The following is a 25,299-nucleotide window of genomic DNA, read 5'->3' as shown; positions in this document are numbered from 1 at the left end:
CTCCCAACAAAGCCTATCTTGCTGCATGCACTCTGGATCCCGTACCCAAACACCCATTTGAGATAACCATCCTCCCTCAACAATCTTTCACCTCTTCCCACTATCAGACCCTATATAGCAGCATTTGAAAATGCTATGGTCCATTTCAACATGAAATACTTTTCTTGGCCTTCAGGACTTCCACCACTTTGCACTTTGTTTTTCCTGCTTTTCATGACCAATTAACCTGAAAAAGTTGCTTCAGATCGAATGTTCATGTCTCCCCAAATTCTTATGTTAAATCCTTTATCCCCAGTGCAATGCAATAGGGACCTGGGGCCTCTGGGAGGTAATTAGGGTTAGAGTGTTCTCATGATGGTATAAGTGCCCTTATGAAAAGAGGAACAGACAGGATACCTCTCTCTTTCTGCCAGGTGAGACTATAGCAAAAAGGTAATTACCTAGAAGCCAGGAAAAGGGTCCTCCCCATGGAAGAAAGTCCAACCACATTAGCACCCTAATCTTGGACTTCCAGCCTCCAGAACTATGAGAAATTAATGTTTTTCTGAAGCCACCTTGCCTATAGTATTTTGGAATGGCAACCCAAGTTAACAGAGACAAGAGCATATAGTCATTCCTTGGTATTCAAGGGGTCTGATGCCAGGACCCTCAACCCCATGGATACCAAAATACAAGGCATTATATTTGCACATAACCTATGCACATCCTCTTATATACTTTAAATATCTCCAGGATATTGCTCAGTGGTAAAACATATGCTTTGCATGCGTGAGGTCCTGGATTCAATCCCCAACCCCCCACACCCACCAAAAAAAATCACCTCTGCATTACTTACAACAAAATGTATGTGACATAAATAATTGTTATACTATATCATTTAGGAAATTATGACAAGAAAAAAAGTTTCTGTGTGTCCCATACAGATGCAACTATCATAGACCTACCTACACAGTACACAAATAAGATGCAGTGCTCACACAAATACTGGAGACAGGATCTGTGGTGTCCAACAGATATGCTGACACATCGGTTCATCCACATGGATTTAGCATAGTGCTCAGCATACAGCCAATTCAAGTTTTGCTCTTAAGACATTTCTCACATTTTTCCCCCAAATATGTTCAGTCTACAGTTGGCTGAATTGTGAATGCAGAAAACCTGAATGTGGAAGGCTGATTATATACTTTCAGTTCACTCTAATCTGACTTCAGCTGTGGCCATCACTTCAGTGAGTGAACTGAGCAGTGTCCACCTTGTCTTGAAAACAAATAGCCATTTTCAATCACCTTCTTAAACTCTGTGTGGCACTCAGTCCAATTGCCCCCTCCTTCAGAGATCTTTTCCTTGAATTCCTGACACAACTCTTTCACTGTATCCTTCTTACCTCTCCAGCTGTTCCTCCTGTGCCAGCTCCCGATCAGCTGGTATTCTTCAGAGATTCAGCCTGAACACTCTATTCACTCTTTTCCAAGGTAATCATACCACTCGTATTGCTTCAGTTACCACTCATCTCAGTAACTTTGAAAGTTACATCTCTAGCCACCAAAGAACTCCAGACTTAAGCTGCCAACTACCAATTCAACCTCTCTCCTTCAATGTCTCCCTGACTCCACAAATTCAATTCAACATTTCCTAAAAGGAATGAATGATGATTTTCCCCTCCAAAACAATACATTCTCCTTTCTTAGAATTTCCCATCTTAATAAATGATACCATTTACTGGTCATCAAAACCAATATACCAGGGAATCATCTGTCAACTTTTCTTTTCTCACCCTTTAAATTTTTTTTAAAAGTTCCTATCATTTATGTGTCCACTATAGCTTAATCAAAGTTTTTAAATAAATAAAAGTTACTGATACTTTTGCTCATAAATACTTCCTGAATTAATCCATTTCACACCTTTGTCTCTTGTCTGGCTACTACAGTAACATCCTTGCTGGGCTTTTAAGCACCATCACTGCTGGGGGCCTTCTTTGGTTTCCCTACTCTCACAACACAGTGCTGCCTGTTGGCAGGTCCTACAATGACCATAATCTACTGACTAATTACATAATTCCACCTTCATTGTCTACTTGTCCTCAGAACCACACACTTCATCAGGGAAGGGCCCTAGATGTTTCATTAACTCTTTTGGTCTAGGATCCTACTCCTGTACATGAACCTCTGTTCTCCCGTGCCCACTATTAAGAATGAGCACACTTTCCACTTTTCCAATTTATCTAAGTCCCTTACACCCTCTCTGGCCTGAAACCTGAATTGGTTCCTCTCTTTGTTCTCCCCAGCACTGCTATCCCTAATATCCTGCCACTCACCACGTACTGCCTTGCATCATGATGCACTGTCTGGATATGTCACATCTTCCACAGAGAATATAAGTTCTAAAGGATAGAAGGAATAAAATATATATAATCAGGTTTTCTAAACTGCCAGTGCTATAAAATATTTTTGTAAATATCTTGACATCGATTTCCTATTCTCCAACACATCTAGCCTATTAAGGGCATTTAAACTGCACTGAAGTTTCCAGCTAAAAAAAAAAATTATTTTTTTTGGCAGTGGGTACTAGGGCTCAATCCTAAGGCCTCACACATGCTAGGCAAAGCTCTACCACTGAGCTACACCCTTAGCTCTTTTTTTTTATTTATTTGTTTATTTTGGGGGGCACCCAGGATTGAACCCAGGGGCACTTAATTACCAAGCCACATCCCCAACACTTGTTATATTTTATTTAGAGACAGGGTCTTGCTAAGTTGTGTAGGACCTCACTAAGGTGCTGAGGCTAGCTTTGAATTTGCAATTCTCCTGCCTCAGCTTCCCAGGCCGCTAGGATTACAGGCATGGCCACTGCACCCAGTCCCTAGCTTTTTTAATTTTATTTTGAGACAGGGTCTCGTTAAATTACCAAGGCTGGCCTTGAACTTGTGATCTTCCCAGCCTATTGGCTGAGATTACAAGTGTATGCTACAACATTTGGCTTCCAACTAAATTTTAAGATGTCTTTCTTTTTTTTTTAACATTTATTTTTTAGTTGTAGGTGTACACAGTACCTTATTTTATTTTTAAGTGGTGCTGAGGATCAAACCCAGTGCCTCACGAATGCTAGGCAAGCACTCCACCTCTGAGCCACTACCCCAACCCAAGATGTCTTTCTTTTTTTACTGATTCAAAACTATCAGCAGCTAAAAAGATTAAAGCCATCTTTAATTTGTTAAAAGACTGGGGACCAGAAACATTTCCTTGCTGCCTCTTCACACAAAAGCTTCCTTCATTGTAAAATAAGGCATAGATCAAACACAAAAATCACTAAGACCAGCATTTAAATATATTTATAATATTTATAATCATGTTAACATGACAGTTATGATTATTTTCATTCTCTACTATTCCCACAGAAGAACACTGTGAACATAGCTGGATTTTCAAATATTTGAATTTTAGCAAAATGCTTTTAATAAAAAAAACTCCTGTCACAGACCACACACCACCAATAGAATCTATTACCTTCCCCATGATGCCCTGACTACCCCACACTTTCCCAGTTAATCTGTTCTTTGTTCCCATTCCCTTTAAAATCTCTTGCTCTATGAATCTGCCCCATGAATTTCAATCTATCACCCTTTCTTGATTCCCCTTGGGAAATAATCCCATTCCCTCTAGACTTCCACTGCTCTTAGTCTGTACTTACTTCTTTTACAGCACTTACCAGACACTGGCTCATGTTACAGTCATGTGTGCACAAGTCAAACTCTTCCACTAGATTATTTGCTCCTTGATGACACATTGGTTGACTCAGTCATTTCTGTATTCTTCACAATCCCTGGCAGAGCATCCTGCACACAGTAAGTGCTCGATAAATTTTACTTTCTCATCAATGGTATGATCATCAATGGTCTCTATGTCACTTCTGTACATATTTCTTCCATGTGTATCAGCAGATTCACATCATCAAAACCCACCCAGAGGAAGGGTGGCTCTTGCCTGGAATCCCAGCAACTCACGAGGCTGAGGCAGAAGGATCATGAGTGCAAACTCAGCCTCAGCAACTTAGTGAGGCCCTCAGCAACACAGGGAGACCCTGCCTCTAATGAAATATAAAAAAAGGGCTGGGGGTGTGACTCCATAATTAAGATCCCTGGGTTCAATTCCTGATACCAAAAAAAGAAAAAAGAAAAGAAAACCCACCCAGAAAGCATACCTTCTTTTATGCATGCACTGTCCCAGCTCTGTGAACTCAAAGATGAGTAAGACACAGAATCAACAGGACTCAGAAAACTCATACAGTATTTTTTAAAAATATAATATGCCCAGAACCACGAAACAACAACAACAACAAAAAACCAATATCAGGCTATAAACAAAAGAGGTATGTACAGGATCTTGGCGAACACAAAGGAGTGAACTGAAGCTAGAAGTGGTCAACTGTACAATGTGTAACAAATGAATGCTTACTACGAAATCCTACTGGATGTTTCTATAGTCGAAAATCTAAAACTACTGACCATGAAATTAAAGTTCTGGGTGCAACCTTGAATTCAAAGTCAAGGAATTGACTGCATCTGGAAAAGTAATTGTTTCTTGCATCTGCTTACTCCTAGGTTACTATTCGGAAGCAAGGAAACTGAGGGAGATGTTCTGAACAATTAATAAGTCCAGTAACGCCAATGCAAAAAGAGTTACAAAGAGTGTTAACTCCCCGGTTCAATCGGCAGCCCCGTCACCTTCATCCAGCTGATGCTTATTACCAGCTTGCATCTCCCGCCAGGCTGTGAGCTGCACCAGACTTGCCTAAGATCAAGATCTCGTGCCCCTTTGGAAACTCCGACGGCCCCGGGCCTGGACCACACGTGCACTCCACAAATGAATGAAAGCCATCCTTTTTCAATTCTATTTATCAATGAGATCCGGGCCTAGGGTCACTCTCCTGCCCTAGCAGCAGATCTGGAGAAAGGCTGCCTGACCCCAACTCTCAGGCGCCTTTCATCCCCAGACACGGGCTCCAGCCCGATTTAAATCCCAACACTCGGAAACACTCCCTCTTCCACAACCCGCAAGGTGCCGCGTTCACTTACAAAACGGGAGCGAGGTCGCCGTCAGAGAAAAACCAGGCTAATAGTACAACCACCAAGACAGTGGCGCCGCCCGCGCCTCCGGAACAGGAAACCGAGGGAATTAAAAAGCAAACCTGCGAAACTGGGTCAAGGGAGGGAAATCTCTTGGGCACGCAGCAGTGCCTTGTGCGCACTGATTGGCCCGTCAACGAGAGCGATGGACGTCTAAACCAATCGTCCATGTCGAGCGCTCTGGCGCCCGTCCCCCCGCCCTCTACGTGCTCCAATCCGGAAGCGCAACCGGGTGAGCGCGCATTTCCGTCGCGAGAGAGTGGCGGGGCAGCGACTTGGGCGTTCTCTGGTGCTCCCTGGGTTCCTCCGCATCTCTGGGACACAGAGGGGCGCGCAGACATGAGTGACTCTGCGGGAGAGCTCACTCGCCTCAGGTGCTACTCCAAGCTCCCAGTGTGGGTAGTGGAGGATCATCAGGAGGTGAGCGGGCGGCTAAACGGCCCTGGGTCAGAATCTCTCAGAGCCCCGACGAGTCGGATTTCGAACCCAGGTGCCCTGACTCCGAGACCCCTTGCTCTCCACTGGATTGGCGCGGTTTTGCACCAGTCTCCCGCATCTCTTTCACAGCCCTGCTTGCTTGCTGTTTAAGCAGAAGGCTTTATACTAACAACACAGCTCTCATCTGTGACATGGGAACAATAATTATAGTACGCCCAGGGCCGATAGGAGTTTTCGTGCGTATTATATTCATAAATCTCTAACCACAGTGCCCAGCATTTATGAATGTTAAAAGATGTTTCCGTTTTTATGACCGTTCCCCTTTACAGTATTAAAATCGTTGCCTTAAACTAGAGGGAGTCGTCAAAGGAGTGTCATGGATCTAAGAAATTTGTTTAAAATAATCATTAATAGGCTATGGCGCTTTTTTGGGATATAAGAGGGAAAGAGGACCTGAGAGTGTAGCTCAGAGGTAGAGCGTCTGCCCCGCATACCATTGAGGATTGAGGTCCTGGGTTGTATATCCCAGCACCAAAAAAAAAAAAAAAATTACGGATGGAAAAAGTTAAGAGAAAGACACAGAAACTCTACATATAGTGTGTATGGGCCTGAGAGAAGGCCAAAGTGGCGGTTAAGCAATGCTTTCAAATTCAGTATTAAACCTAGAACTGTAGAGGATGTAAGGGGGAAAAAAAGCCTTATAGACCCTGAGATTTAGGTTACCTTGAAAACACACAGTCAGTGCTAGAACCAGCAGCTGGAGATGCAAGTTGTAAGTTCATAGGAACAAAATAAAGCCTGATGTCATCATCTGAACTATCTACAATAAATGCATTTTATTCTCTCACTTTTTAAAAAATATTTATTTTTTTCAGTTGTAGTTGGACACAATATCTTTATTTTATTTATTTGTTTGTTTTTAATGTGGTGCTAAGGATCCCAGGGCCCCCCACGTGCTAGGTGAGCACTCTACTGCTGAGCCACAATCCTAGCCCCATTATTCTCTCACTTTTTAATAACATGGTATGCTTTTAATTATGTACAGTTATGTTTAACATTGGTTTTTAGTATGTATTTAAGTGTATGCTCATGATTTCAGTGCCCATTTCTGAATGTGTGTATGTGTCTTTCATAGGTTCTGCCTTTTATATACCGGGCCATAGGCTCAAAGCATCTTCCTGCCAGTAATATAAGTTTTTTACATTTTGACTCACATCCAGACCTCCTTATTCCTGTGAATATGCCAGCAGACACCGTGTTTGATAAGGAAACACTCTTTGGGTAATGTGATTTCTTATTGATGAACTTTTATGTGTTTGAAATACAACTTGCAGTAGATGATAAATAAGAGGGCCTATGAGTATACCCTCATGGTAGATCTCTTGGCTAGTATACTTAAGGTCCTGAGTTTAATCCCCAACACTGGAGGAGGGGAGGAGGAGAAATACACTTTGCTAAGCTCATGGGGTTTTGTTTTTTCTTTTTGCCATTTTCATTTTATTTAGAACAAGTGTTGATGAACTTTTAAAATGTGTACATGGAGTTTGGTGCCACTGCCTGGATTAATCTTAGGACATCACCCCACCATTAATCTTGAACCAGCAGTGCAAATGTCAACACACAAAGGGAAATTATACCTATTATTTTTATGAAAATAGTTGTGACCCAGAAGATCTCAGGAACCTCCCAAGGAACTACACTCTGAGGACTGCTCTCAAAATATTGTGGCTCAAATGACATTCGGGGAAAAAAAAAACACTTAAATTTTAATGCTTCTTCCCTATTTCTTTTCCAGAGAATTAAGTATTGAAAATTGGATTATGCCTGCAGTTTATGCTGGCCATTTTTCTCACGTAATATGGCTTCATCCCACATGGGCTCAGCAAATCAGAGAAGGCAGACACCACTTTTTAGTAGGTAAAGACACTTCTACCACAACGATCAGGTAATTCACTCATATTTATAAATACAAAAGGGGTTGCATATTTCTATCTTATTTTGGATTTTTGTAGTAACTAAGTATTTCTATAAACAAATAGGGTCAGATTAAGCCTCAGCTCTTCCAAAAAGAGTTTTTAAAACACCAAAAGCAGATTTTCAAGTCTCTTGACCTCTGTCGTGTACTGTGTATATTTCATTGTTCATAAAATTAATTTTTTAATAAAATGTCTTCATCTTCTAGAATTTGACCTTCATCAATGATTTAAACTCAACAAGTCACTTAATTTCCTTATATATTTATATATTCAGTGGTACATTTTACTATCTCCTTCCAATGCAACTATTATGTGTTGAATGTAACAAACAGGAAATGAGAGAGCAAATTTTTTTTCTTTGATTCTCTTCTTTTTTTTTTAATAGATACAATGACTAAATTAGTAGAGTTTAGGTTTTAATATTATTTTAATATTAGTTTTAGTTAATTAAATTATAGCTTAGACTAAGTTAAATTATAGCATCCTCTTCCTTGAGTTACATGTGCATCTATCGTCATATAATTTATTTAACTGATGTTCTGTTTATACTTAGAAATATCTATGTGTTCTTGAATTTCTAAGTTTTTGTGTGATGAGATGAATACTTTAAGTAGTGTAAGCACAACTTTCTAGAAGCTAAAGGATAATGAGATGAAATGGTAATACATTGAAGATGAAATTGTCTCATTGAAAATTATACTTTTTATTTCTGATATAGTTTTAATGATACTCTTAACTTTGGTATTAGTATTAAGTGTTCTTACCATTTACACAATAATTTTATGTGGTATAAAAGTTGTATTTATTGTACAATTTGAAAGAAATAATCAGGATTCAATATTAAATATTGTACACAATACTGATCTATGAGTAAGAGTCAGTTTTATTGACTAAGTGAATAAGCCTAATTTAACCTACAAATTCAATAATTTTGGATGATCTAGACAGATATTCAAAACTTAATATGTGATAATGACATTTGGATTATTTTTATTATTTCATGATTTTAGTTAATCCTGTAAGTAAAAATTATGGGAAAGGACAGCATGGTGGAAACTGCCTATAGTCCCAGTACTCAGGATGCTAAAATGGGAGAATCACTTGAGTTCAGGAGTTTAAAACCAACCTGGGCAACATAGCAAGACCCTCATCTCAAAAATTTAAAATATTATGGAAGAGACACATTACATATGGTTAAACAACCTAAGTTTATGAGTGTGTTTGTATAACTAGGAACAAAGCAAAACTTCCATGATGAAAAAGAATATAAATTAAGCCTGGGAAATATAGCTTTATCTTTCTTCAGAAAATGTAACAAATAAAAGTTTTTAATAAGTTTGGGCATTAGTTTTATTGTTATTAATCTATTTTTAGAAACTAAATCTACAGCTATGTATGCTAGGTCTGAGCAGGTGAGAAATAAATACTGTTACTTTAGTTGTATAAGGCATGCCTCTGGAAGTATTTGACTCTATTGTTCTAAGTTCTTACCTAGGTATAATATAGTTGAAAATAGAACATGTTGGTGTGCCTAGAATCAGAAATCCAGCTAGGCATAGTGGTACAAGCCAGTAGTCCCAGCTACTCAGGAGGTTGAGGCAGGAAAATCAGTTGAGCCCAGGAGTTGGGGCCCAGGCTGGACAACAAAACGACATCTGTCTCTTAAAAAGAGAGAAATTTTCAACCTTAGAAATACATTCTACAAGTGTATAGGTATGTTTTAAGTTATTTTTCATGTTAAAAATACAGTGGTTATATAGAGTCTAATGAAGCTTTGAAGTATGTCAGAGGAAGCTTTTATTAAAAGAAATTATTTCCAGTTATTAATTTTCTCTTAAGCAAATTTTTCAGATTAAGATTCAGCTGATATGAGAGAAACCAAAGTCTCATGGGCTTAAACAAGAGATTTATTTCCTTCTGGTGTAAGCATTCAGCATGCACAGTCTAAGACTGTGTGGCAGCTCCACAGTTTGGGGAACCATGATCCTTCTGCCTTTATGTTTCACCATCTTTAGAGTCCTCATAGTCCAAAATAACTTTGCACCTTTGTGTTCTCATTGTCAATCAGCAAGGAGAGGGAGAGCAAGGCAGTATATACTTTTCTTCATTCACAACCACTGGACTGTACTTACTCAAATAGCCACATCTAGCTAAAAAATAGATATGAAATATAGTCTTTACTTTGGGAAATTGTGTGTGCCCAGCTAAGAATGTGCATAATGCCATTTCTACAGAACAGGAGTACAAATGGTAAAGGCAGCTCTCAGTGTTTGTCAAATATGTCTTTTCTTATATTTCTGTAATGCTGCAATGTCAGCTAATTTGTCCATTCTTCTTTAAAATAGTTTTTCCTTCTGTTTCAGGGTTACAAGTACAGATTATTACTTCCTAAGTGATGGTCTTTATGTACCTGAGGATCAGCTGGAGAACCAAAAACCATTACAATTAGATGTGATTTTGGTGAAACCTTGTAATCTCTGTGACAATCCAGAAGAAAGTGCTGCAGTGTCTTCTGCAAAGAAGCCCAGACTAACACTGGGAAATGCAGAAAACACTGCCTCTGCTAACTGTGACTTGGATTCAGGAGGACTGATGAAAGACACCATGACACAGAGAAGTGACCAGGCTTGCCAGGAGCCATCATGTTCATGTTCTGAAAGTCAGCAATGCCACACTACAGCCAGCACTAAGGAAATTATGGAAATCTTAAAGCAGGGGGATGCATTTGTTTTAGATATTGACTTAGATTTTTTCTCTGTCAAGAATCCCTTTAAAGAAATGTTCACTCAGGTAAATATGATATTTTGTATGTTTGGGGGGGGGCGGGGGGGGGTAGTACTAGGGATTGAACCAGAGGCACTCCTTTTCTTCATTTTGAGACAGAGTCTCACTGAGTTGCCCAGGCTGGCCCCAAACTTGTGATCCTCCTGGCTTAGCCTCTTAAGTCACTGGGATTATAGGCATGCACCACCATGCCCAGCTCTGAATATGCTGTTTTTATACCATAAATCTTGAAAATTCTGTAACATTTCTCTTAAGATTAGGGATAGTAAGCTTCTGCAAATAGCCAGATAGTGTTATTTTAGGTTTTTGAGGCCACATTCTCTGTCATATGTTCTGTTTTATTTTATGTGTTTGTTTTTGTAACCTCTTGAAATTATGTACAGATTGAGGCTAGGGTTCTGGCTCAGTGGTACAGCACTTGCCTCGAATGCATGAGGCACTAAATTCACTCCTCAGGATCACATAAATAAATAAAATAAAGATATTATATCCATTTACAACTAAAACAAAAATTATATACAGATTGAGCATTCCTACTCTGAAAATCCAAAATCTAAAGTGCTGAACACCATGATGAAGAACACCAGTAAAATCTATAAATATTCTGAAATCTGAAATACTTCTGGTTTCAAGCATTTTGGATACTCAACTTCTATTATAATACTTTATAATTTAATAACTTATTTTTTAGTATCGTGGAAAGAGCAGAGAGTTTTTGTTACATCTATGCTTACTGACTGTGTGATCTTGGGAAAGATACTTAACCTTTCTGACTTGTGTTTTTTCAAGTATAAAGTAGAAATAATAATTATACCAGCAGGCTGGTGATGTAGCTCAGTGGTAGAGTGGTTGGAGCTGAGTTCAATCCCCAACACTACAAGTAAATAAATGAATAGTAATCAGTCCCAACTCTTGGGATTTTTGGATCAGTAAAGCACTAAGGATAGTGCCACAACACTGTGCTTAATAATTTAAGCTCTTGGTTATAACTTCTTCCTGGCAGTAGAGTAGTCCTAAATAGGATTATTGGAGTCAGATATAGCCATCTACATGACAGAACTGTCTAGTTGTACTAAATAAGGGGAAGACTTTCTCCTACAAAGTCTAGGTGTAATAGGCGTCTTTCTTGTCGGGGATAGAGCCACCTAACTGAGGTTCATTGTCTGCCAGTCTGCTCTGCTATTGCCTTAATACTCAGAGTTTTCTTCTGTTGCTTGAGAAATGCTGCACAGTGGACATAGAGAGTTTGTTGTGATTGTTATAGATATGTATATCATCGATATTAAAAGCTAAAATCAATTTAGATCCTAGAATATAACCACTGATATAATGGGATGTTATTAAAAATGTTCTAATGACCCAGTAGCCACCTGTTCTCCCATGCTTTCTTTACTTCATTGTCATGCCCAGCTGGGTAGAGTTTCTCTGAAGAAATTATATTTACAACTGCAATCTTAAATGCATATTTTCCCTTTGAATAATTATCTAAGATCTTCTCCTTGTATCACAGGCAAGACTGTTGTTTGCTTGCTTAAAGTATACCATTGAAAAAATTAACAAGGTATTTTGGTTTTGTTTTTCAGGAAGAATACAAAATCTTACAAGAATTGTACCAGTTTAAAAAGCCTAGTAGCAACTTAACTGAGGTATCTACTATTTGTTTTTTCTGAATTTTATATTTATCACATATATCATAATTATATCTTGAACTTATTAGAATGATCCCAAAGGACTAAAGGATCCCAAATTCATGTGTGTGCACGTGTGTGTGTGTGTGTGTGTGTGTTATGTTATATAACCCATGGTTAGTACTTGGAAATCATGTATTGACCAGTTGAACTTAAGGTTTTCATTATAATAAGATTCTACTTGTTTTTTGAAGGAATAACAACATAATCTTAGTTTTTCAATGTATTTATAGGAAGATTTGGTAGATATTGTTGATACTCGAATTCATCAATTAGAAGATTTAGAAGCAACTTTTGCTGATTTGTGTGATGGTGATGATGAAGAAACTGTACAGAAATGGGCTTCAAACCCTGGGTAAGACTCCCAAACATTTTTTTTTCCTCAAATTTGTCAATTTTCAGTTCCAAATGTGTCTTTAAATGTATTAAATATATTGCTTTTTAAAAATGAGTATTAGTGCTGAAGATGTAACTCAGTGGTAGAACACTTACTTGCCTAGCATGTGTGAGGCCCAGGGTTTGATCCCCACAGATTTACTAATAATAGTTAGCATTTATTTAATGTTTTGTTTGCTCTATCTCTATGGAGTTCTCTTGCATTATGTAACTTTGTTTCTTATAGCAATGTAGGATTCATTATTTTTTTTAAAGACCTATTTTTTTTTAATATCTTTATTTTTATTTATTTATTTTTGGGGGTGCTGAGGATTGAACCCAGTGCCTCACACTTGCAAGGCAAGCATTCTACCACTGAGCTAAACCACATCCCAAGGGATTCATTTTTATTATGTCCATTTAATTCAGAGGAAAGCAAGGCACAGAGTTCAAGTAAGTTGCCCTGAGTTGCATCGTAAGTGGGCATCTTTTTGTTACTGTGCATTAGCAGCTCCTAAATGTAAGTTATTATACTAGATTTTTGGAGAATTAAAGATGGGCAGTCCCTGTTCTAAGTAGAACAAAAAAACTAATCTCTTAACAGAGAAGTAAATTTACTTGACAAGTAAATTTCAGTATGAAAACTTGGCTCCTTTTAAGAATTACCTAACAAGCCAGGTATGGTGGCACATGCCTGTAATCCTAGCAACTTAGGAGACTGAGGCAGGAGGAATTCAAGTTCAAAGCCAGCTTCAGCAACTTAGACCCTAAGCTACATAGTGAAATCTTGTCTCAAAATAAAAAAGGACTGGGGATATGGCTCAGTGGTTAAGTACCCCTAGGTTCAAACTCTAGTAGCAAAAAAAGACTAACCCAATAAATGTTTGGGATAATGAGTATGCCAGTTACCCTGATTTGATCATTATATACTATATACATGTATGGAAGTACTACATTATATCTTATAAATATGTACAATTATTGTGTTTTAGTTAAAAAAAAAAAAGAATAGCCCAACTATAACTAAAGGAGTTTATTTTCAATCTGTCCATTAAGAGCAGGATTTAAAGTCTAATTCTTCATCAGGTGATTTATTTGGGCGATTCTTTCATTGTTAATGTTACTTTGAAAATGTGGAGGGGGATGAAATCCTTTAATATTGGACCTGGTATGAAAGTGTATTAACATAGATATTATAGTTGCTTTTCTTTATAATAATTCTTTAAATCATGTAAACTCAGAGAGCCAGAAGAGTAAAAACCATAGGCAAATTTTTATCCTCATGTGCATAGGAAGATCAAAATTAGTTTATTTTAAAACTATCTCCCACATGTTGTGAGATTGCTTCTATTTACACTGTAGAGAACAATCAGCTATAAAACAACAACATTACATGAGAAATTAGAATCACAAACCTACCAAATTTGTCATGATGGGTATTGAAAGTAATTCATCAGCTGTCCAGAAGAATGCAGAAACTGGGACAGTGGTTGCCTCTGGAGAAAGAAATCATGGCTAAAAGATGAAGTATATGACCAAGTGATGCCTTCTTTTGCTATGTACAGGTATTACTTATTCAAAATATTCATTGTAACTTTTACTTTAAGATATTCATAAAGATTTAGTCATTGTCATTAAAGAATTGGTATAAAATAATGCCTAATTGTTTCATCACAGCAGTAAAGATTGATCAGGCACTTGAACATCAGTTAATGATTTTTTTTTCCTTAAATATAGGGAACTGGTTCTACAAGTGATACCCTCTTTTTTTTTTTTTTTTTCCTTTTTTTGGTACCAGGAATTGAATACTGGGGCACTCGACCACTGAGCCACATCCCCAGCCCTATTTTGTATTTGTTTTAGAGACAGCTCACTGAGTTGCTTAGCACCTCGCAGTTGCTGAGGATGGCTTTAAACTCACTATCTTTCTGTTCAGCTTCCCCAACTGCTGGGATTATGGGCGTGCGCCACCGCGCCCAGCTTCTTTTTTAAAATTATGATGGAAGAGGGAGATAAATAACTCTCATGACATGAGTCTTCTTAGAAATACTGAAAAGTACTCACTATTTTGTGATTCCATGAAGTCTTAAGCTGAGTTTAAACTTCACCAGCAAGAACAAAAATAGGCCAGAAGCCTTGGAGTCCTGAACCAACTGTAGACCTTCCACTGAAACCCTGTCTGCTGCTGAGCATGCCCAGGTAGTTCTTCAGCATCTGCAGGAAGTTCCAGGGCAGAGTTGAAGACTCAACAATACTACAACATCATGAGTTTAGACTCTTGTTGGAATTGTGAAGGAGGTGGTAGGGCTGGGAGCTGTGCAATAGATAAGGAAAAGTAGATAAGATAATAAAGAACACTTATTTCGTAGTATTTTAAGGTAAGACTTGAACAGTTTTTATCTTTCCAAGCATTGTATGAAGCATATTATTTATAGTAAATATTAAGTGTAATGTATTATTTGCTACTGTAATTTTAGTTGAGGTGGTTTTGGTGTTTCATTGAGTGGGATGGCTTTTTTTCAGAATGGAATCACTAGTTCCACTTGTACAGAGTTTGAAAAAACGGATGGAAGTGCCAGATTATGAAATGGTAAGTATTTTATATTAAAACATAAAGTTGACCTCTTATAAAAACAGTTTCCTGGGTGGAAAAAAATTGGTTTTTGTTAAAGTGATTGATTTTTATTTGTTTTTCTGAAGTCTGAATGAATTATTAAGAAATAAGTGAAAAAATACATATTTTATAGAAGCCAGAATACTGAAAAGTTTTCTAAGAAAAACATTTTCTTCCAAATTTTATGTATGAAGCAAAAGAACTATATACTTTTATTATTATTATTTTGTTGGTGATCATCTCTCTCTTTCCCAGACAAGAATAAGTTCATAATTTCTAAAGTTGTTCATTCCTTATTAATTCCTACTTATACTCCTATTGGCTCTTCTTTTCCTCTTTGGAAAAAAAACTTCTCTAATTTTAAAAACCAAGAAAAGGTAAAAGAGCAGTAGCTGATACATTTTAAATGTGTTAGCTCTTTCTTATTAGTCAACAGTGATCTGAATGCTGTGACCAAAGATACTTTTAATTATGATTTCTTCTATTTTTATATCAGTTTTTGAAGCATATATTTTCCCATTTTCCTCAGTACTGGAGTTAGGAAAAACTAAGACTTAAGAAGGTCAATTGACTTTTCTCAGATCTATGCCAGAGCTCAGACACGCATGTCTTCTGCCTCTTATCTGGTGCTTCTCTTCAATAAAAGGTGTTGAATGTTTTCTTTGGTTGTAAAATACAATCAGAGCAGTTTTTTGAGCTGACATTTAAGTATTGGCTTAATGCTCAATTTATAAGAAGAATATGTGTGTGTGTTTATCACCAAAGAATATCTTAGTTAACCCTGAGCTAAAACAAGGTTTGCTCTTTTTTGTTAAAAATGATGTAGTTAGAAGATGCTTAGAGTTTGAAAATGCTTTTGAGCTCCTGTTATATCATCTAACATGTCTTCAAGCAAGTGTGCTTTAATCTTTACATAGCATCTTAATTTTGATTGTTGAGGAATTTTGTGTGATGTTTGAGGGAAAAGAGGTGGCAGAGACTCAGCATAGATACATAATCAAATATGATGTGCTTATAGCTGTAGTGTGAGAACTCTGATCATTTTAGTGGAAAAGAACATGCAGAATCCATCATTAACTGATCACTGCCAATTATATCTTTGGCGCACATCCAAAGCCACCAGTAAAGTAGAGTGTTTTTCTAAGTTTTATACTTATGTACTCTAGATAAAGCTATGATATATTTGTATTCCAGTTTTCAAAACTTCAAAGTTGAAGTTGAAAAAAGACAGCCTGCAAGCCACTTCTAGCTTTCAAACCTATTTACTTTAATAAAGTAAGACTGGAATACCATTTATTTATCTTTAAAACATATCTAGCCAAGCTCAGTGGTACACACCTGTAATCCTAACTATTTAGGAGGTTGAGAAAGGATTGCAAAGTTCAAAACCAGCCTCTGCAACTTAGAGAGACCCTGTCTCAAAATAAAAAATAAAAGAGGTTAGGGATATAGTTCAGTGGTAGAGTGCTTACCTAGCATACACAAGTCTGTGTGTTCAAGCTCCAGTACCCCAAACAGGAGGGTATAGGGGAACATAGCTCAGTAGTAGAGGACTCCTGGATTCAATACCACACACACACACAAAAAAAAAAAAAAATAGATAGATACTGGTAATGTGTGGTTATACATACAAAGGATATGCAAGAAAACAATATGTTAAAGTGGGAGGAAAACATTCTATTGTATCAAAGCTTTGAATGTAATATAGAGTGCCTGTATTTAAAAAGTAAATGAAATAGCATAAAAAGTGGAGTGTGTATATTATATACACTTTTATATCAGCTTTTAAAATCTAAATAAAACATATAATTTGCCAGAAAATATGTACTATCAAAATCAACTCAAAGAGAAACTGATAATCATAAAATAAAGAAGTAAAGAATTATTCCTAAAAAAAGATATTGGCCCAGACAATTGTACAGGCCAATTCTACCAAAACTTCAGAATGCAAATAACCTCTGTGGATTAGAAAGTTTTAAGGAAAACAATCCTAATCCATAAAAATTAGAAGATATGTTATTGTTAGGGCCATTAATGATCAAAGAATCTTTTAAGATCAACAGTCTTACAGTACAATTTAATTGTCTTATTTTCAGGTTCACCAAGCTGGTCTAACCTGTGATTATTCAGAACTTCCTCACCATATCAGCACAGAGCAAGAAATTGAGTACCTTATTCAGTCTGTATATTGCTTACTGAAAAGTTTACCAAAACCTACTCTTGTGACAATTGCAAGGTAAGTGCAGTAAGCTCAATAACGGCCCACCAAAGACATACATGTCCTAATCACTGGACCTGTGAATATGCTGCCTTATTGTGGTAAAGGGAATTTGAGTGTGATTAACTAAGAATTTTGAGATGAAGAGTTTATCTGTGTAGACCAGTATTATCACAGGATCCTAAGAAAAGGAAGGCAGAAAGATCAGAATCAGAGAGAGAAAAAGCTTGGAAAGTGCTATGCAGCACCTTTGAAGGTGAAGAATGGGGCCACAAGCTGAGAATGAGGCAGCCTCTGGAAGCTAGAAAAGGCCAGGGAACAGACTCTCTCCAGAGCCTACAATATGTATTAAAACACTAGACCAGATGCATCTTTAGCATCACTAGCATAGCAGTTACAAAGGCAGACAGATAACCACATGCTAAATACTACCAATAGCACTACCACGATGATGATGTGATTGTTCTCATTATTGAATAACTTCTTAATAAAGGCCTTACCTTAAAAGTCCAGTATTAATTCACAGAGTTGCACTCCTGGAAAATTCATTAATATCTAATCCATTTTCAAAAAATACAAGTGTTAAATTCTAGGCTCAAAAATTTAAAAATTGGTTTCTCACTTGGTGAATGCGCCATGATTTTGGAAAAGTACACAGGACATAGGGATAATTATTCATATTGCAGGACTGTTGAAAGCATCCCAACAGTTTAGCCCTCTTCCCCCAGTCTCTTGAATGTCGATAATCTTCCTCTAGTCACTATGTCAATCAAAAATATACCTACAAATTTCCAAAACCCCCTCTTGGGGGTAGCTCCCATAAAGTACCATTGCAGTAGTGTTTAAAAGAATTTAGAAATCACCACCACCACCACAGAGCAGGGATCAAATCTAGAGCTTCATGCTTGCCTGACAAGTACTCTACCACTAAGCCACAATCCCAGCCCAAAAAATTTGAAAGCCATTGAATACCCTTATTAAAGCTTATAAGTAAAGCTTTTACATAAGATACTTTTAAGCAGGTCTTTTTTTTTTTTTTAAATCTGTATATAGTTTCTAATTGGAATTTACAATAGCTAGGCCACAGCAATAGCCCAAGGGTCAATCAGAATGCACTGTGTAAAAAAGCCCAAGAGTAAGGCCATGGTTTATGAAATGAAGTACTGGACAGTGTTGAGAAATCCTTGTGATCTGTTCACTGAGGAGTGACCACTTTCATTTTGGAGTATATGAAGACAAATTAAAGCAGATACAGCATTCTAGTGCTTTCAAGTTAGCCAACAAGGCCCAGTTAGATTGACCTCCACAAACTGAGGGTCCTACTAAGCCAGAAATTTTGTTTCAGGAACAAAGTAGGAGATAAATTTCTCTTTTAACAAAAGCCTGCTATTGTTTCATGTACAGCTAAGACACTGTGGTCCTATGAATCTGCAGTTTAAACAGTTTTCATTCCGCTAGTTGAGGCTTGCTGGGCTATCTTCATTTTGTTAGTTGTTGAATCCAAGATGACATACCCCAAAACTGGAATTTAAGGCAGAGGCCTCTACTGAAGCCAAAGGTTTCCACTGTGTAAAAGAGCCCAAGAGTAAGCTAAGAGCTGATCTTCTTCTTCACATTCCATTCTTCCTGACTGGGAGAATTCCTTGTATGACTTGTGGAAAATAGAGCATATACCATATTGATTCTTACGGTTTTTTTTTTTTTTTTGGCAATGGGGGGATTGAACCAAGGGCCTCACACATGCTAGGCAAGCACCTTATCACTGTGCTACATCCCCAGCACTACTACACTTTGAGATATAGAAGTAACCACAGTATATTGATTGTACTGACCTAAACAGTTCCATCCACCAAGTTACTTTTGTTTCCCTTCCAAACCATATTAGCTAAATCTAGGAGCCCCTACCTCCATCAGAATTGGCAAGTTGTTGACTTGGGCACTTGTATCCAATAAAGCCATAAACATTTGAGTCTTTTCCCTTCTCAGACATCACCCTAGAATATTCAGGTTTCCAGCCCTGATAAGGAAACCTTACTCTTTAAAGAAACTGTGGCTGTGGTATAGAACTGAAGGAAGTGGTTTTATGCCATTCAACAAGAAATAGTTCGTTTGAGCTGTATGGTGGCTGCTCACCATTCAACCCAAATCAACCAACAAAAATTCCTCTCCCAGCACTTTAGGTTCATCTAAAACACTCTATCGAGTGATACCATCTACTTCATTATATGGAAAGGATGACTTTTGTATGAATTCTCTGATCATCCTTGAGAGACTCCTCAACCCAGTAGTCTTCTGATTTAAGCAGGTCTTTATCCATATGTGTAACTTAGTATTTAAAAATTTAACACTTTATTTATCATTTATTTATTGTGTCTTAAATGTTTACATCAAGCCTCAAAACTAACACAGTCACCAGAGAATGGAATGAGTTTGTTAGAGGTCTTACAGATTATTTCTTTAATATTATTTTTTAATCTCTAATAACAAATGCAAAGAAGTAGACTGCTAATTCCAGTTTCTTCCAAAAGGATTTCCTATGCCACTTTCTCCATTCATACTCTAAACGGTTTTCCTCACCCCAATCTAGAACAAAGTGTCACTGATCAAATCTTTTCACATCTTAATACTGTAATTGTCAGTAACATTGTAGCTGCTCAGTGCAACTCAAATTGTTTTTAGGGAATTCTAAAAAGACTCCCAAAATACAAATTGCTGCCCACCCCACTTTGCTCCATTCTCCTTCATCCTACATAGGAAATTAATCCTAATGTCATCAAATTCCGGCATTTCATTTTGGACCAAGCCATGGATCCTTTCCATTTATGGGATTAACAAATTGTTTGAAGAAGTAGAACCCTTTCATCAACTAGAAAACCTTTACCCTACTCATTTCTAGCCCTAGCGTAAACATAATAAAAGTAAGAAAGACACCCAGTCACTGAGATGATAAATTTCTGTGCCCTACAGCAACATCTCCCTTTCAGGGAAGAGTAGTAGTTAGTAAGCACTTAGGATCACATCACATGGTTTGAAACCTGTCACTAGCACTTACTTACTAACTGTGTGACCTTGCACAGGTTAATCCTTCTTTGTTTTAATTTCCTTTATAGGGAGGTAATTGTACCTGTTTTATAGAATTGCTGAAAAAATTAAGGAACAAAATTCATGTAAAGTGCCTGACAGGGTAAATATTTATTAACTTTCAACTGTTGAAAGAATTGAATACACCTACATTTCTATTTTACATTGAAATCAACACATGCAGCCTCTTCCTTCTTCACAGTGTGGTTTTTATCTTATATTTGTGTATATTTTTTCTCTTTTTTGTTCTTGGTTCCAGGTCAAGTCTGGATGATTACTGTCCTTCTGAACAAGTTGACACCATTCAAGAAAAGATCCTCAGTGTGCTGCACTCCCTTTATGGGACTCTAGACACTCACCTGGTATATTCAGCAGAATATTCTACGTCTTGAAATATACAAAACACTAGGTTCTTGTTACATCCTATTATAGTAATAGAGTTTTCATTAACTTATTTGTAAATAAGTCTTCCAGAGAACACTTTTTATGTTACTATCACTTGAAATCTTTCAGATATTTTACATCTTCAAATATCAATTGAACAAAGGCAGGGTTTTGGGGGGGGGGGGTGTTGTTTTGTTTTGTTTTGTTACATCAAATCCCAGCTGTTGCTTATCTTTCTTTTCTTTATTGTCTTTATTTATGAGGATTTTTTTTTCTTCTCCTTCTTCCCAGGTCAATTGATCTGTATGAGATTCATTCTTACATTTATTTATCCATTCAACCAGCTGACATTTATTAAGCATTTATGTGTGCCAGACATTAACAAGTGCGGGTGTGTGGTAATGAACAGAAAGGCCCTGCCCTTTTGGAAGAGGTAAATGAGAAGCAAATTATGGGTCATGAACAATGTTATGAGAGAAAGAACAACCACAAATATATCTTAGGCATGCTCTTAGTACTCAGAATATTCTGGACATTATAGAAAGTAACATTCGCAAAAGCTACTACCAAGAAAAATAAACCTTTACCAGTCCATGAAAATGTTACAGGAAGTTAGCCTTTCCAAGACTCTTGGGATTGTGGCCAGACAGTAATGCTCTCAGCATTGTGATTTTTTTTTTCAAAAATAGGTTTGTTGAGATATAATTCACATGTCATACAATTCACATTTAAACTGTGCAATTCAATGATTTTTAATATACTTTTGAATATATGCAAAACCAATATCACAGTCAATTTTAGAACATTTTCATTGCCTCAAAAAGAAACCCTGTATTAGATACCATCACTCGATCCACCCATTTTATTCACTCCCTGCCCCCCACCCACCCCAAACAACCACTTTCTACTTGTTCTTTTGTGACCAGCTTCTTTTATTTGGCATGTTTTCAAGGATCATCCATTGTGTACCACAAATCACAACTTCATTTCTCTTTATAAGTGAATATTAGCATTGTGATTCTGATTTTTGGTTTGGGATTTTTTGCAGGACCGGAGATTGAACTCAGGGGCACTCTACCACAAAGCTATATCCCCAGCCCTTGCTATTTTTTTATCTTGAGACAGGGTCTCACTAAGTTGCTGAGGCTGGCCTGGAACTTGCAGTCCTCTTGCCTCAGCCTCATGGGTTGCTGGGATTACAGACATTCTTCTCCCAGCCTAGCTTCCGTCACTGTTTTATTAAAGAGGTCTGAACCTGGGGGTGGTAGTAGACACCTATAATCCTAGCAACTTGATAGGCTGAGGCACAAGGATCACAAGCTGTAAGCCAGCTTTGGCAACTTAGCAAGACCCTATCAAAATTCAAAAAGAATGAAAAAGGGCTGAAGATATAGCTCAGTTTTAGAGCGCTCCTGAATTCAGTCTGCAGTATTGGGGGTGATAGGGGCAGGGCCTGGTTGAATGAACTTTATTTACCAAACAAAAATTCACTTTTTGGGACTGGAGCTGTAGCTCAGTGGCAGAGTGCTTGCCTAGCATGTGTGAGGCACTGGGTTCAATCTTTAGCACCACATTAAAATAAACAAAATAAAGGTTTGATGTCCATCTACAACTACAAAAAAAAAAAACCTTTTGATTTTGGTTTTGCTAACCAGAAAAGTGCTTCAGGGATTTTTGCCCATCCTAATAGTCATTGTGGGTATCAGTTATCATTGTTCCATTTTATTTAAATGCCATTTTATTGACAGTCTGAGTTGATAAATTTTTAAATAACCCAGCTTGTTATGAAAAAGTAGAAAAAATTAAATCTTTAATTTTGACCTGCCATAAATACCCAAGGATACAATTGTCTCCCCACCAGCCTCCTCATAATACAACCAAACAAAATGAGTTCACCCCTTGATGAGCACAAAGCCAAAAAGCACAACCAGGAGATGAAAGAATCAAGAAAGGCTTGCTACTTGCAACAGCTAAGGAGAACACTAGAGATCTTATCTCAAAATAGTGCCTCTTATGGAATGAAGTGGTGTTACTGGAGAGAGGCTTGTGTGCACCTTCTAGGGGGGATTGTTATCACAGGTGGTAAGCACATTCCTGCACATGGCAGTTAGAGGTCAGTCTCTTCACAGGGTCCATGTTTGAAATGGTGGATGAGAGTGCCTCTGTGGTGGAGAATTTAACATTATGATATTATAATGAGCAAGTTTCACTCTAAGTCACCCTGAATAATAACTTGGTGATTTTGAGCTAGTTTAAAGTGGTTTCATGCGTTTTTTTCTCTGGGAAGCTTTATCTGAAACAGCAACAACAACAAACAAAAACACAGCTTGAAGGGATGTGTCTTCACCACCCCTCCCACAACAGGTGTTTACCCCTATGAGTTCCTGCCTAAAATAAAAATAAGATAACCCTTCTTGAGACACTCTTAATCATGGAAATTCTTATTTTCCCAATTTGCCAAAGCATCCTGCTCTTCAGTATGCCCTTTGTTAAGTAACCATTTTAACTACCATTTAATTTCACTTCTTTTAAAGGATAAAATGGCATGTAAAGACAAAAGAAAACAGCACTCATCCACAACTGTAAGTTGTATGTAGCTAAAATCATAGGGTTACCTAATTTTATGAATATTCAAGAACATATTACTATGGTCATTCAGTAGATGGCACCAGACCCCATTTTCCCACTGATTATGTATTCCAATGAATTTTTCTTATCACCAAGTTGATTTCCAAAGTCTGATGGTTTTGAATGCTTGTGTTGAATTTACTTAGCTTTCCAATTTGGTAAAATATTATATTCCAGAAAGGTTTATGTTCTTGTAAAAATCAGAATTGCAAAATTGTGCTATTTATTTATTTTAAATTATAGGCATAACTTTCATGAATAAATTATTTTATGTGCTAAAAGAAATTAAAAGATGTGTTTTGAAATTTTAAAGATTTTGGGGTTGTTTTTTTCTTTTTTCTTTTCAATGCTAGTGATTGAACCCAGGGCCTCCCACGTTGAAGACAAATACTCTCCCACTCAGCTACATCCCCAGTCCTAAAGTTTAAAAGATTTTAAATCAAACTGTAGCACTAATTAATTGCTTCTGATCACAGTATGTTGATATCATTGATCTTATAAGTCTGAAACTCAAGTGTGATTTATCATTGCTTTAATTCAAGCTGAATAAAACATCAAATTCTGTTACAGGAACACTCAGATTGTTTAATTCTCTTGTTCTGTGATTGTGTCTTTGAGGAAAAAAATTTAGTCCCCGCTTGTTGAATAAAACCAGATTAGTAAATTATGTTTCTGCACATTCCAAATAGGAAGATATTTACTCAAGATATTCTTCTTTTGCATTCTAAGTACGTATCAGGGAAACATACAGATATCATTAAAAAGTCCAGCCTTTGCTAATACTCTTGAGTGATAATTTTATTAATTAATCTGAGTGATAATTTAGAAATGATATCTGTATATATCTGTCTTTATGTGTTCCAGGTTCCCATGAAGCTTAGTCAGTATTTCTCAATCTTTATGTAGTAATCTCTTCTGATCTTTATTTTGTTTAGCAGTAGTAGTCCTGGATCACTGGCAGTTGATCCATTTTACTGCCAATTGTTCACTGTCAGTTTCAGGTGTGTGCATACAAAATTCTTTTCATGCACTATGTATTTTTTTTTTTTACCTTTTATTTTGTTTATTTGTTTTTATGTGGTGCTGAGGATCGAACTCAGGGCCTTGCACATGCCAGGCAAGCACTTCACCGCTGAGCCACAACCCCAGCCCTGCACTATGTATTTTAAGAGAAAGTGCTTTTGTGAAATTCAAGTAGGTTTTGTTGGACTTCTTTCAGAAATACATTTTTCTTATATATTTAGGGCATACAATATGTTCTTACATATATACATAGTGAAATGATAAGTGTAACGAAGTAAATTAATATGACTACTCACATAGTGTTCGTGGTGGGGGCGGATGGTAAGAGCACCTAAAATTACTCATCCAGCAAAAATCCCAAATATTATTTTAACTAAGTCCTCACGTTGTATATTAGATCTCATCCTGCACACCTGCAATTCTGGATCCTTTAACCTAAACCTCTCCATTTTCTCCTCTCCCCTGCTCCCTGCTTATGATAACCACCGTTTACCATTTTTCTGTACCCCACTCACTGTTCACCTTTCTTCTTTTGGATTCCACATATAAGCAAGAGGATGAGCTTTATAAATCCCACTGTGCCCTGCACCCTTGCCCCCTTCAGTGGTAGCACTTCTGTTGTGCTGGTTCCTCAGCTCCTTTTCCTAGATTGCCTCTGTACTTTCATAGTTCTGGTTGCATTCGTAGGACTACAGACAGCAGCACCAGACTTTCCCTTTACTCTCACTTGAGTTCAACAGATGAAGTTATGATGACAAAGGAGGTTTCCATGAACATTGAATTTTAGAAGTTCTCTGAGCAGTGAATATTCTGATTATATACTAGAAGGATGTGTCTATATTTCTGTAAATTAGTTAGCTGGCATTCTGCAAATTAGTACTTGGAAGTTTGGTTCCTATAATTCAAAAACAGGTTAAGACAAGGCTGAGGCAACACGATTTCACTTCTTTTGAGAGCCTTCCCCAAAT

General features: G+C 37.2%; 2 protein-coding genes across 8 annotated transcripts in view; one reads left to right on the top strand and one right to left on the bottom strand.

Annotated features, from left to right (window-relative positions):
- Drosha (drosha ribonuclease III) overlaps positions 1-5,189 on the bottom strand; it is a 118,132-nt gene extending 112,943 nt beyond the window's left edge. For 3 of the 4 annotated variants that reach the window (XM_046422296.2, XM_046422297.2, XM_046422299.2), the window contains exons 1-3: positions 5,072-5,189; positions 3,706-3,832; positions 2,315-2,380 (exon numbers count right to left, since the gene is read on the bottom strand). In XM_046422296.2, coding sequence (XP_046278252.1) covers positions 2,315-2,334 — 20 coding nt within the window. In that variant the 5' untranslated portion in view covers positions 2,335-2,380; positions 3,706-3,832; positions 5,072-5,189. The remainder of the gene's footprint in view (positions 1-2,314; positions 2,381-3,705; positions 3,833-5,071) is intronic. The other variant, XM_046422298.2, reaches the window with a different exon arrangement.
- Positions 5,190-5,364: 175 nt separating this feature from the next.
- On the top strand, positions 5,365-23,887 carry CUNH5orf22 (chromosome unknown C5orf22 homolog). 4 transcript variants are annotated; one of them, XM_046422336.2, is made up of 9 exons: positions 5,365-5,542; positions 6,696-6,841; positions 7,356-7,505; positions 9,900-10,326; positions 11,904-11,966; positions 12,242-12,363; positions 14,907-14,973; positions 17,094-17,233; positions 20,556-23,887. In XM_046422336.2, exons 1-9 carry the CDS (start codon positions 5,462-5,464, stop codon positions 20,686-20,688), a joined length of 1,329 nt encoding a protein of 442 aa, XP_046278292.1. In that variant the 5' UTR covers positions 5,365-5,461; the 3' UTR covers positions 20,689-23,887. The 4 variants fall into 4 exon arrangements, with proteins under 4 accessions (XP_046278292.1, XP_046278293.1, XP_058428084.1 ...); XM_046422337.2 differs by having other exon boundaries at positions 5,374-5,496; XM_058572101.1 differs by having other exon boundaries at positions 5,418-5,542; positions 6,781-6,841.
- Positions 23,888-25,299: the final 1,412 nt, after the last annotated feature.

This window comes from Marmota monax, unplaced genomic scaffold, assembly GCF_021218885.2.
Source record: "Marmota monax isolate L192 unplaced genomic scaffold, Marmota_monax_Labrador192_F-V1.1 WCK01_AAM20220418_F8-fsc00077, whole genome shotgun sequence".
Taxonomy (NCBI): domain Eukaryota; kingdom Metazoa; phylum Chordata; class Mammalia; order Rodentia; family Sciuridae; genus Marmota; species Marmota monax.
This window is presented reverse-complemented; position numbering and strand designations above follow the sequence as displayed.